The following is a 13,470-nucleotide window of genomic DNA, read 5'->3' as shown; positions in this document are numbered from 1 at the left end:
AAGACACATGACAGCCCACTTGGAATTCGTCAAAAGACCCCACTCCCATAAATCCTTGCTCCCTTTCAGCATCAGTGTTCTGTAACTAGCCTACTCAGGAACTGGGAGGGGACTCCTGCTGCCAAGGAGTCCATCAGGAAAGGAGAATTACGGTAAGTAGTTGATAACAATTTTCCGTTTTCCTGACAGACTCCATGGCAGCATACATTTGGGAAATAACTCACCAAAACACAATAGGGTGGGCATATGCTAAAAAAATTGAATTAACACCTGCGACTGACAACACTTGAGTACCAAAATTAACAGAGGAAAGAGCCGCCGGCTCAACACGAATGCGACATAAACGTTTGAATGGACGACCAAGACGCTGCTCTGCAGACCACTTCCGGAGCGACATGTCTTGAAGCTGCCCATGAAGTAGCGACACCACCAGTTGAATGTGCCGTCACCGCTTTAGGAGGAACCAAGCCCTTCTCTCTATAAGCCTACTGAATGGCCTCTATCCAGGAGGCAATTGATCTTGAAGAGGCACGTATACCCATGCTCTTCCCTGAAAAAAGTGTAAAGAGGTAATCCGTCATCCGGAAATAAGCTGTAACTTCCAGATATTGTTTGAGCGTGTTGCCCACATCCAACAGATGAACCTCCGGAGACTCGGCCGATGAGTTGAGTGTAGGGAGAACAATTTCCTGGTTCTCTTGACAGACCGAGGTGACTTTAGGTCTTGACTCGAGCATCGGGATAAGGACTACTCTGTCCGGGAAAAAGTTCAGAAAAGGTTCCTTACTTTCAAGACTTTGATTCTCTGAGACTCTTTTTGCAGATGTAACAGCGACTAGGAAGACCACCTTGAGGGTGAGCCGTTTAACAGAGATAGGTTCCTCGGGATTTGTGACAACTGAGGAAAGGAAGTCAAGGACCAAAGGGAGGTCCCACTTGGGAAACCTCAACTTCTTCTGTGGCCTCAGCCTTACTGCCCCCTTGAAGAACTGCCGGATCAGAGGATGGACAGCCTATGAAACACCCGTGAAAGCGGAGATAGCTGAAACCTGCACTCGCAGGGCGCTCACTGAAAGGGGTAATTCCAATCCTGACTGTAGGAAAGACAGGATATCTTGCACAGAAGGTGATGACCAAGACTTTCCATTGGTTTCCAGGAAAGAAGTAAACTTAGCCCAAATTCTTTCATAGGTCTTATTCATGCTCTGTCTCCTAGCACTCAAGAGAGTTGGTATGGCTACCTCAGGACATCCTAACGCTTCTAGCCTTCCCCTCTCAAAAATCAGACCTGAAGGTACAGACGGGCTGGGCACGGGTGAAGTATGGAGCCCTTAGACAGCAGATCCGGTCTGAGAGGAAGAGGTACTGGGTCGCCATAGCTGAGCGGAAACAGCAGAGGAAACCCCGGCCTGTTGGGCCAGAAGGGGATAACTGCAACCACCTTCACTGATTCCATCTTGACTCGCCGTAGGAATTGGAAGCCATGCGGAATTTCCAGTGATCTGTAAGGGCATCCACCCCAAATGCTTTGGGATCCTTCGAGTAGTACTTCTCCAATTTCCCTTTGTGGAAGGAGGCAAAGAGATCTACCTCTGGGATGATCCCTAAGGACAGGATCCAATTGAACACATCCTCGTGGAGAGACCACTCGCTGTTGTTGAGCTGTGTTCTGGAGAGGAAATCCGCTTATGTGTTCTGAGCCCCTGGTATGTACACTGCCGACAGATTGACCAGGTTCCTCTGAGCCCAGGTCATTATTGGCTCTACTTCCCGAAGCAGGGATGCACTGCGAGTTCCGCCTTGTCTCCTCACATAGGCTACTGTGGTTGTGTTGTCTAGCCTCAGCATAACTGAGGTGTCTTGAATAAGGTGACCGAATGCTAGTAGTACCTGAAAGGCCGCCCGAAGCTCCAGGATGTTGGAAACTGCCTGGCGAGACTGGAAATCCCATCTTCCTTGTGCAATCTCTGTTCCGCAGTGACCGCCCCAACCGGTGCTGCTGGCGTCTGATGTCACTTTCACCCAGGATATGGGGGCTTTGGAGTGACAACTGCGCAAATTCTTCAGCTGTAACCACCAAGGAAGCCAGCTCTTCATGGCTGCGGTTATGAATATTCGCTGAGAATTGCTGGTTCCCTTCCACTGTTGAAGAAAACCCCTCTGAAAAGGTCTAATTTTCCAAAGAGTCCACTTCACCATAGGGGCTGTTGACACCATCGTGCCAATTATCCTCAGGCATTGTTTGGCCATGAGATGGGAAGCCGACAAGACCAGAGACCTCTGCTCCGAATTATCGGGATCTTTTCTTTTGGAAGAGAGATGGTACTGTCCTTGGTGTTGAACAGAGCACCCAGAAAGATCAGGGACTGTGCAGGGATTAGGTGACTCTTTTCCCTGTTTAGGATCCACCCGAACTTCTCCAGAGACGAGATTACCGGAGACAGTTGATCTAAGATGTCAGACTTGTCTTGGGCAAGCAGAAGTAGGTCGTCCAGATAATGATATACACGGACTCCCCTTAACCCTATCAAAGCTACCACCGCTAATAAGACCTTCGAAAAGGTATGAGGCGATGTGGAAAGCCCGAAGGGGAGACATACAAACTGCAAATGAAGCTGGCCGACTCGGAACCTCAGGAATTGCTGGAACTCCGCTGCCATTGGCACATGGAAGTATGCGTCCTTGAGGTCCACGGAGACCATCCAGTCCCCCGGTTGAACAGCCTGCTGAATGGAGAACAAGGTTTCCATCTTGAACTTCTCCCCTTTGATAAAGCGATTTAAGTGTGTCAGGTCTATCACTGGTCTCCAGGCGCCGCTCTTCTTGCGCACCATGAAAAGAGGTGAGTATACGCCAAGCCTTTTTTCGGACTCCGGTACTGGAACCGCTGCCCCTTGAGCGACTAGAGAGTTGACGTATGACAGCAGAATCTCTCTTTTTTCGCCTGACCGAGGAAGCGAGGTAGGAACAAATCTGTCTCCAGGAATACTGGTGAAGGTCCAGTAATGTCCTGCAGAGACCGTGCTGACGACCCAGGAGTCCCGGATTGAGGCCGCCCAGACATACCGAAAGTGGAAGAGACGAACTCCCACCCGTCCTGCCTGAGCGGGCCCAATCTCAAAAGGACTTAGACGTGTCCCTGTCCCCAGACGGATTGCTCTTGGGGCCCTTCCGGAAAGAAGTCTGTCTAGACCTCCAATTTCTTCCAAACTCCCTTCCTGGCCTATAGCTACGTGCCTCCCTGGCACGGTCAGTGTTTTGTTTCCTAGGAGGTAGTCTCTTCTGACCAAGAAGACGTCTGTCCTGAGGGAGAAAGCCCGACTTACCACCTGTAGCCCGGGAAATGACGCTGTCCAACTTGTTCCCGAAGAGGGAAGAACCCTCAAAGGGAATGCGGCACCATACCTGCTTAGAAGCAGGATCAGCCAGCCAAGGGCGCAGCCAAAGGACACGCTTCGCAGTAACAGAGGACAGCATCCCCCATGCCAACAGGCGGATAATATCGATAGACGCCTCCCCCAGGAAGGCAGAAGCCAGTTTCAATTCCTGAATAGGGGAATTCTTGCCTGCTTCTTCAGAAAAGCTTCTAAAGGGTGTCATCCACATTGTCCACCCAAACTTCCATGGCTTTGGACAGAGTTGCCAGGGCTAGTGCTGGTTTGCAAGCAGCCCCTACTGATAGATAGACTCGCTTCAGATCCGTGTCGATTCTTCTATCAAGGGGATCCTTTGAAGGATACAGTATCTTCAAGAGGCAAAGTTACATGTTTCACCAGCCTCATAACAGCCGCATCCACTAGAGGAGGAGATTCCAAATGTTTGACTTCCTCTTCCTTAAATGGATAAAGTTTAGCCAACTTTGAGAGCATGGAGTCCTTCCTCTCCTCCTTGCTCCATTTATCCGTAATGATTTCCCCCAATTCTGGGAGGAACGCGGAAAATTCAGCCGCTCTCTGCTTAGCTGTTTAAAATATTTTCTCTGCTTGGGGGCAGAGATCACTGGGTCTTCCCAGTTTAAAGTCTCTCTGACAGCCTTTACCAAGGGTGGAACCAGATTGAAGGAAAATCTCAAACTAGGCTCATCTTACCATACCGAAGGATGGCTAGGCTCAGAAGACTCAAGGACCCGACCGCCAGGGGAATCTCTAACAGGAGAGACAGATGGCTCTGGCGCTGGAGACTGTCGCATGTTAAGATCAGCCAGAGAGTCCTTGACTATGCGTTTGACCATAGATTCAAGTTGTTGGTCAGAACTTCCCCTTTCACCCGCTGCTCGGGAATAACAGGAGTCGCATAGCGATTTACCGTCCAGCATTCGGACACCACAGCCCCAGCATTTTCCCTCGCTGGATTGGCATGAAGACCTAGGTGGTGACCGGTCTCTACTGCAATATCTGGACTTAGATGAGGAGCCATGCCTTGAGGAAGAGCGGTGATGCTGCGATTTAGCATGGCAATCTTCCCGCGTGCCTTGAGGTTGCTCAGACCTGGAAGAGGCACTGAAAAGGGAAAAAAATGGAGGGACAAAAGGTAACCAACCACTCGGCATCCCCCGACCCCCCCCCCCATCCCAGCCCTATGCTTACCTAAGAGAGGGCTGGTCACAGGGGGCGGTGACAAATCCATAGTGATGGCACAATGCACACTGTGGGGAACAACATAAAAGACACCAAAAGAAGGGTTCAGACATAGGGGACCAACCTACATAGCAATACCCCCCAGAGGATGCAGACCCACTTACCTGATGCCTGCAGTGCTTGATCCCGGGAACGCCGTGTTCTACAGTCAGTCCCACAGGCTGTGGGACTGACAGCTGTTTAAATTTGGCGCTGGCCGTGATGTGTATCGGCAACCGCCGCTACTGCGCATGCGCGAACCAAGCCTCGTTCTCGACCAGCCGGCGCGCATGCGCAGAGCGGTCGAGAACGTGGAGATGGAACGCAGAGCGTTCCACGGTGTCCATAGATCCTTCCAGACCACCAGGAAGGAAACAGAGAGGCGAGGAGCCACAGCATAACACGCTAGACCACCAGGGAAAGATGATAACAGCCACTAGATCACCAGGCAAGTAAGGGGAAACAATAAGAGAGAAAGACTTACCTCTCCACACGCTTATACGGCAATACAATGAGGCCGCAGCAGCTGTGCTCATCGGCCATGCCATTTCGTCTGCTTAGTCAGGCATATAGGCTCCTCTTCAACTTGCCCACCCCATACCCTGCAGCAGCAAGGGCTTATCAGGGAATCATATCCTGCCGACTCTCGCTAACCCTGCGTTTAATGATCTTCAGAAAGGTAGGAAATATAGCACCAGACCGGTGCAGGAGGAGGACAAAAAAAGAACACTGATGCTGAAAGGGAGCAAGGATTTATGGGAGTGGGGTCCTATGGGGTAGGAGTGGAGGCGGGGCTACCCAAACGTATGCTGCCATGGAATCTGCCAGGAAAGATGAATGCAGCAATGTACAGAGACATCCTTCATAAAAACCTGCTCCAGAGCTCTCTGGATCTCAGACTGGGGCAAAGGTTCATCTTCCAATAGGACCAAAACCCTAAGCACACAGCCAAGATAACAAAGGAGTGGCTTTGGGACAACTCTGTGAATGTCCTTGAGTGGCCCAGCCAGAGCCCAGACTTGAACCTGTTTGAACATCTTTGGAGAGATGAAAATGGCTGTGCAGCGACGCTCCTCAGCCAACTTAATGGAGCTTGAGAGGTCCTGCAAAGAAGAATGTGAGAAATTGCCTAAAATAGGTGTGCCAAGCTTGTAGCATCATAGTCAAAAAGACTTGAGACTGTAATTGGTGCCAAAGGTGCTTCAACAAAGTATTGGGCAAAGGCTGTGAATATTTATGTACATGTTTTTTTTGTTTTTTATTTTTAGTAAATTTGCAAAGATTTCAAAATAATGAATTTAATCCATTTTGGAATAAGGCTGTACCATAACAAAATGTGGAAAAAGTGAAGCGCTGTGAATACTTTCTGGATGTACTATATATATATAAATATACTGTATATATATATATATATTATATATATATATATATATATATATATATATATATATATATATATATATATATATAGATATATATCTATATATAGATATTTTTTTTTTTTATTATTATTTTGATAGGATTAATATGAAATAATGGATATAATTATTTTATTATAAAATTACAGCAAACAGATGTAGTCTCCTGTTCACTTTTTTACCTGTCTATTAGCATTTTTTGTTAATAAAAAAGAAAAGAAAAATAAATGTGTTTACAGAGCTCAGTAGCTCAAGCCTTTCACACACACACCACTGTATGAGCCAGAGGAGAGACTCCTCCCCTCCCTCTCCTTGGCTGTTCAGATGTCTGTCTTGGTTTCTAATCCTATAGAGAGTATTAGATATAAGGCCATGAACTGAAACCACCAAATTCACTGGATCGGCATGGCAGCCAGCATTTTCAGAAGAAGGCCTCAGCAATGGAAGCCATGGAATTATTTTAAAGTGTGAATCCCAACCTAGTCTTTCAGAGATGCAGAGGTTGGCCGGAGAAACCAAAGCGAGCAGCAGGGAGGACAACACAATTTGAAGTGTTAGGTATCACTAAACCTTTTCCCACAGCTGCAGGAAGGGTAGATATTCTTTATCAAAGGTATTTCATTTTTGTTATACCAATAGCAGAATCACAATAATAAATTGCAAATAGGAATAACATTCAGCTTCCAGATGTATTATATTATTCATTTTTTTTAGTTTGTGAGTGTTTATCTACCATGGTTTTTGCATCTAGCCAATATTCCAGTTCACATTAGGCATCTCTAATGATAATACGGAATTAAGAATTCTGTAAATCAGGTTGATGAGGAGTGATTTTCTTTCTGTACCTTTGAAGGGTTGCAGGCTGTGATCACGAGCGGTTTCCTCTCCCCCTCTATAGACTATGATGGAGTCATTCCCTCTGCAGTTAACGGAGCTGTCAGTTGATGGGCAGCCATCCAGATCAACTCTGACAGCGGTGCTGGACACAGATGCAATGTTAACAACAACACCTTGTGTAAATCGGATATCTTTCATGCAGCCACCAAAACCTGCAAATACAATAAAATCGATACTGTGTTCCTCTCTTGTAGTTCAGAAATACAAAGATTATTATGTCTACATCAAGGGAACTACAGAGTGTTTTCAGTGAACATATATGTGTTTTTATTGTAACATTTTTTAACCACTTGTCCTCCGGAGGGTTTTATCCCCTCCATAACATGGCATTTTTTGCTATTCAGCACTCTGCTACTTTACCTGGGGATTGCATGGTCATGCAACACTGTACGCAAATTAAATATATATCTTTTTTTTTTTTTTACACGAATAGAGCTTTCTTTTGGTGGCATTTAATCACAACTTGTTTTTTTATTTTTTAATATATAAATGAAAAAAGACAGAAAATTTTGAAAAACAACCCCCCAATGTTTTCTACATTCTGGTATAAAACATATTTTGCAAATCACTTCCAAAGAACATCAGAGAGAGTCATCTTTTCTAGATTCATTTAAATTAAACTTAAAACCGTTCTTCTTTAGACAAGCTTTCATGTAATGGTCTCTTTTTTTCCCTTGATTTATCCTGTGCATTTCTTGTGTTTTCTCTGTAAAGCGCTTTGAGAAGCTACCTTTGAAGGTGCTATATAAAATAAAGTTTAATATTATATCTAATAAAAAAAAAAAAAAAAAAAAAATGTCTTCATAAATGTAGGCCAAAAAAGTATTCTAATATATGTCTTTGGCAAAAGAAAAAAATCCCAATAACTTTATATTAAGTGGTTTGTGTGAAAGTTATAGCATCTACAAACTATAGCATATAAACTATAGTATATACATTGGAATGTACGTAGCTATAGACGCTATACTCAAATGGAGGTGGATCAGCGACTCATAGAGGGACTGTGATAGACTTGTGGGCAGTCTGGTGCTAACAGACGCTATCTAGAAGGGTCACTGACATCGCTAGTGATACTAATACAGTGATCAGTGAATACCATACACTGACACTGTACCAATGACACTGGCTGGAAAGAGATTAATATCTAGAGGCAATCGTTGTGCCTAACAATGTGTAATGTGAGCTTCTTTTACTTTCTAATCTGGCTGTTTTTTCTCCCTGCTTTTCAGAGAGAAGATACAGCCAGATCGCTGTATCTATGCACACAGAGTTCTGTGTGTTTGTAAACACAGAACTCTGTGTGTGATTGGACACAGCCTATCAGCTAAATTCAATCAAAATCATTGGCTGAAAATTGCTGCCAAACTCGGGCTATGCCCAATCACAGGTCGACAGGGGGCACAGGCTGCACGCCCCAAACCCAGAAGAAGGACATCATGTACATATACAGGATTGTACCTTCCCCTGCCACCCACACACTTTATTTACTGTATGCGGTCTGCAGGTAGTTAACCATTTGCCGACCAGCCGCCATATTTTTACTGTAGCAGGTCGGCTCTATTGCGCAAAACGACGTACCTGCATATCGCTTTGTGTAACAGATAGTGGGGGCGCGCGTGCCACCGGAGGATGCGATGTCCGCCGGGCACCCGCAATCGCTTCCCATGGAGACAGAATGGTGGTCTGCTAATGTAAACAAGGCAGACCGCTGTTCTGTCAGTGATGGACACAGGGATCCTGTGTTCCTCCTATTTAAGAGCACAGGTCTCTGTGTTCATCCAGTGAATACATCCCCCACACAGTTAGAAAGCACCCCCCTAGGGACACATTTTAAGGTTTGACATGTTGGGTATATATTTACTCGGTACATCCTTATCTTTATATTTTACAAAAATATTGGGTGATAAAATAAATTTACCAAAAAATCAACTTTAGTGGGGGTTTTTTTTTTATTGAATTTTTCTCCTACAGGGCACAATGTGAAAGTTTTGCCTCAGCTGCCTGTAGCCAATGAGGGGAAGTAGGGAATGCATAACTCCGCCCCCTCACTATCGTTGTGGAGGGGAGGGAGATAGTGGGAAAACGATGGGGGGCGACAAAAGGGGATGCGGCATGTAGAGGTTTTAAAAACACATCGCACTTGCAGTATTGGTGTGAAGAATTTAATAGGATTTAAAGGGATACATTTTTCATGCATTTTTCTTCTACGTTTTTTACCCCAAAAACGCATTAAAAACGGATCAGTATCCAAAGAGGCGAACTCTCTTCACTCCCTGTTGCATTCCTGGGTCAGGAAGAGAAGGAGATTTTCCTCAATATTACTCAGTAATAAATAAGTGGATAAACGGATAACATTCTGATGCAATTTAGGCACTAAAATTGAAATCTCAGCACATGGTTTTGTTTCAGTGAAAAAATTGGTTGGCAGGATATGTTTACTTAACTGCATTTACTTTTAATTAGATTTGGGTCTGAACATTAGCAGGACAGCGCATAGGGGGGTCCAAAATATTATGTATTGTTTAAGAATTGCTAAGTTCAGCACAGGAGCTAGGAGGATGATAGAGAGAATAAAAGAACATTTGTTAATTTGCTGTAAACTATAGAAAAGACTTAATTATGCACCACAACTGTAATGCTAGACTGGCTTCATGGTCTCCTTTCAAACCAAAATCTCCCTAGGTAAATGATTACTCATCGGGAGCTGCCTAATCAAGTAAAAACTCATTCACTCTGGACTGCAGGAAAGAGCTATATACATAGATCTTCCCTATATAGATATGCTGACGCTTGCCATAGATAGGACTGAACAAAAAAAAAAACTGTATTCTGATAGTGGGACTATCCACTGATTGACCAATATTTCCCCAACATTCCCCTTCGACAGGAACGGCCATAGAAATGGCCACAAATGGATGGAAATTCTGCCGGGCCCTGCTGAACCAGCCACATTTTGATTAACCTATGTCCAGCTTAGACTGAAGATCTTTGATTTGCAGCACTATTTAAGGAACAAACAGGCAGTCATGGGGAGTGGGGGGTGTGAGGGGTGGAGAGTCGGAGGGGGTCCACACATTATGTTTGTCAGGCAGCACCTCCGCCAAACTTGACAAATGTAAGTGAATGGGACTATGCTGCAACAACGTCTAATGCACATGGTTGTGAATCGGTAGGTTTTGATGGTTAAAACATGCATCCAAGCCACCAGTAAACTGTCCCCCAAAAAAGTGATCAACTGTGGATCGCATTTCAGCTGACACTGCAAGTGTAAACAAGGCCATGCCCTCCCTTCACCCCACCTTCCCTAGCCAAGCCCTTTACCCAGTTGACCTCTGGAAGGCTTTACCCCTTTCATGACCAAGGCATTTCTTGCAACATACACGCAAATGAAATTTTGATCTTTTTTTCACACAAATAGAGCTACATGTCTTTGGCAAAAAAAAAAAAACAATCTGGTGCTAACAGACACTATCTAGGAGGGTCACTAACTGGCAATGACATCAATAGTGACACTAATACAGTGATTAGAGATAATACTGTACACTGACACTGTACTAATTACACTAGAAAGGGGTTAACATCTAGGGGCAATCAGGGGGTTAACTGTGTGCCTAACAATGTGTAATGTGTGCTGCTTTTACTTTAATATCTGGCTGTTTTTCCTCCCTGCTTTTCAGGGAGAAGAAACAGCCAGTTCGCTGCTCCTTTGCACACAGAGTAGCCTTTTTTAACCATGGTGCCCTTGCACCCTGGGGTGCCTTGAGTTTTCTTCAGGGATGCCTTGGCAAATTGCCTAAATATTTTAAAAATTGTATACAAGTCGGCATGCAAATGAAGCCTGCCTTTTAGTTGCACAAAGCCACAGGTTTTCATTCTGCACCAGTACAACCGTGTAGATCCTAGCGACCAATGGCATCATCAATTGATATGGAGGATGTCAGTCACCAGAATAGCATCCTTGTTTAACCCTCCCCTGCCCCTCTCCATCAGCGTTGGGGGTCACATTAGCTGAGTGATGGAGAAAAAAAGTGAGGGAGAAGAGAAACATTAGACCACTAGTCAGTACCAGTTTGTAAAAGTGTACCGTATATACTCGAGTATAAGCCGACCCGAGTATAAGCCGAGGCCCCTACTTTTACCACAAAAAGATGGGAAAAATCATTGACTCGAGTATAAGCCTAGGGTGAGAATGCAGGGCGGCGGGCATGGTACAGGAGAATGCAGGGTGACTGGCATGGTGCAGGAGAATGCAGGGTGACTGGCATGGTGCAGGAGAATGCAGGGTACTGGCATGGTGCAGGAGAATGCAGGGTACTGGCATGGTGCAGGAGAATGCAGGGTACTGGCATGGTGCAGGAGAATGCAGGGTACTGGCATGGTGCAGGAGAATGCAGGGTACTGGCATGGTGCAGGAAAATGCAGGGTACTAGCATGGTGCAGGAGAATGCAGGGTACTAGCATGGTGCAGGAGAATGCAGGGTACTGGCATGGTGCAGGAGAATGCAGGGTACTGGCATGGTACAAGAGGATCCGGGGTTGTGGGCATACTACAGGAGACGCAGTGCTGTGGGCATGGTAAAGGTGGACCATGCCCGCAGCACTGCATCCCTTGTAGTGTGCCCGCAGCCCTGCATAATGGCAGGTAGTGCAGCTGTTTCACTTACCTGTTCCAGAGGCGCCTTCATTTTAAAAATGGCGCCGCCCGGCGCCGACACGTCATTGTGCACACGCGCCGCCGCCGCTCGTATACTTTCGGCTATTCCCGGCCTCTCCCGAGCGGCGGCGACGCGTGCGTGGTGACATGTATGCGACGGGCGGCGCCATTTTTAAAGCTTAAGCCCGTCGGAGCGGCCAGGGACTTTTTTTTTTTTTCTTGACTCGAGTATAAGCCGAGGGGGACGTTTTCAGCACAAAAAAATGTGCTGAAAAACTCGGCTTATACTCGAGTATATACGGTATTTGCTTTGGAAGAATAAATCACCTCTAACGTTGGGTGTCCTACTTGTGTGGATGTTGCTGCATTATGTAAAATTATTAGAATTTACATTTTACAATAGGGTGCCTCGAGACTGTCCATAATTTTTAAAATATGCCTTGATTGGAAAAAAGGTTAGAAACACTGTTCTAGACTAAAGACTGAGGTGTGGGAGGGAGAGGAGTGGTTGATGAGGGACCTTTGCCTTTGGGACAAAAACGTATGAAAAATTCCAAACACAATATAATTGTCACTAGAGGTGCACCGAATTGAAATTTTGGTACCGAAACCAAAAATGCAGGATACACTTGGCTGAAAAAACGAAACCAAAAATGACAGTTTTTTAAAAAAATGGGATTTTTGACTTATCGTAAAATACAGTTCTCTGATGTTCATTAATGTACACAGCTCCTGATTCTTCTTAACAATTTGGTTATGCTGCCCCCTACAGGAGTAGGACACTAGGCAGGAAAGAAACTTGAGTATGCCTATGGGGCAGTCCCAGGGGGTATACTCCCACGTCCTGCTATAGGTACCCAGTTTTGTTACAAGCAGTGACAGAAGAAAAAAAAAAAAATCAGGGGTGGGTGCAATGAACATCAGAGAAATTGATTTTACGGTAAGTCAAATATCCCATGTTCTCTTTCGTTTATTGCCGGACACAGCTCCTGATTCTTCTTAACCATTAGGACGTCCCAAAGCAGTGTCAAACATGAGGGGTGAGAAACAGCAGGAAAAAATTCCCAAGGCTAACCATAGCCAACCAGGTAACATGGAGGTCAACCATAAACAATTGGAGCTCACCTGAAAAAAACAATACACCCTCAAAGATGACCAGGTCCTCTAAACAGCAGCCAGAAAAAACCTTGTGGCCAAAAGAAGCATCCGCAGATACCAACACATCCACTTTACAAAAACTTTGTAAAAGCGTGCACTGACGACCAGGTGGCCGCCTTGCAAACCTGCATCACTGATGCTTAATGACGGAAAGCCCAGGAGACACTAAGCTCCCTAGTAAAGTGCTCCTAAACAGGGAAAGGAGGACCTGACCCCTTATGCAATAGGCCTGAACCACCATCTGAACCAAATGGAAATGGTCACAGAAGAAGCAGACAACACTTTGTGAAGTCCGCCCATGAGCACAAATAGAGAGTCTGACTTCCTAAAAGACTCCGTAGCTGCCAGGTACACTCTAATTGCTCGGACTACATCCAAGACATGCAAGGCAATTTCCTTTAGATGTTAAAGAGTTTGTAAACTCGTTTAACTTTTTTTTTTTTTTACAACCTGAAAGACAAACACATAATGAGCTAGTATGCATCGCATACTAGCTCATTATGAAGTACTTACCTTACAACGAGCCCCCGCCGTGCCGCTCACTCACCTGTATGACGGGCGACATGTTCAGTCGCCCGTCTTCCGGGATCGCGGCATCAGGCCATCTGATTGGCCGGAGCCACGGTGACGTCACTCCCGCGCACGCGCGCGGGAGCCGACGATCACGGCCCAGGGCTCTGAAGGCACAGCACCAGCGGCCGTTCCTTCAGAGCGCATGCGCCAGTGA

The 13,470-nt window shown here is 45.7% G+C and overlaps 1 protein-coding gene across 1 annotated transcript in view; it reads right to left on the bottom strand.

The window, feature by feature from the left end:
- USH2A (usherin) overlaps nucleotides 1-13,470 on the bottom strand; it is a gene marked incomplete at its 5' end in the record, with an annotated part of 1,334,617 nt that overhangs the window by 808,070 nt on the left and 513,077 nt on the right. Inside the window, one exon of the mRNA XM_082250984.1 lies at nucleotides 6,880-7,083. Within this exon, the coding sequence (XP_082107110.1) occupies nucleotides 6,880-7,083 (204 nt within the window). The remainder of the gene's footprint in view (nucleotides 1-6,879; nucleotides 7,084-13,470) is intronic.

Source organism: Pelophylax lessonae, assembly GCF_965119305.1.
Source record: "Pelophylax lessonae genome assembly, chromosome: 3".
NCBI classification, from domain to species: Eukaryota; Metazoa; Chordata; class Amphibia; order Anura; family Ranidae; genus Pelophylax; species Pelophylax lessonae.
Note: the sequence above shows the minus strand (reverse complement) of the source record. Positions and strands in the feature narration are given on the sequence as shown.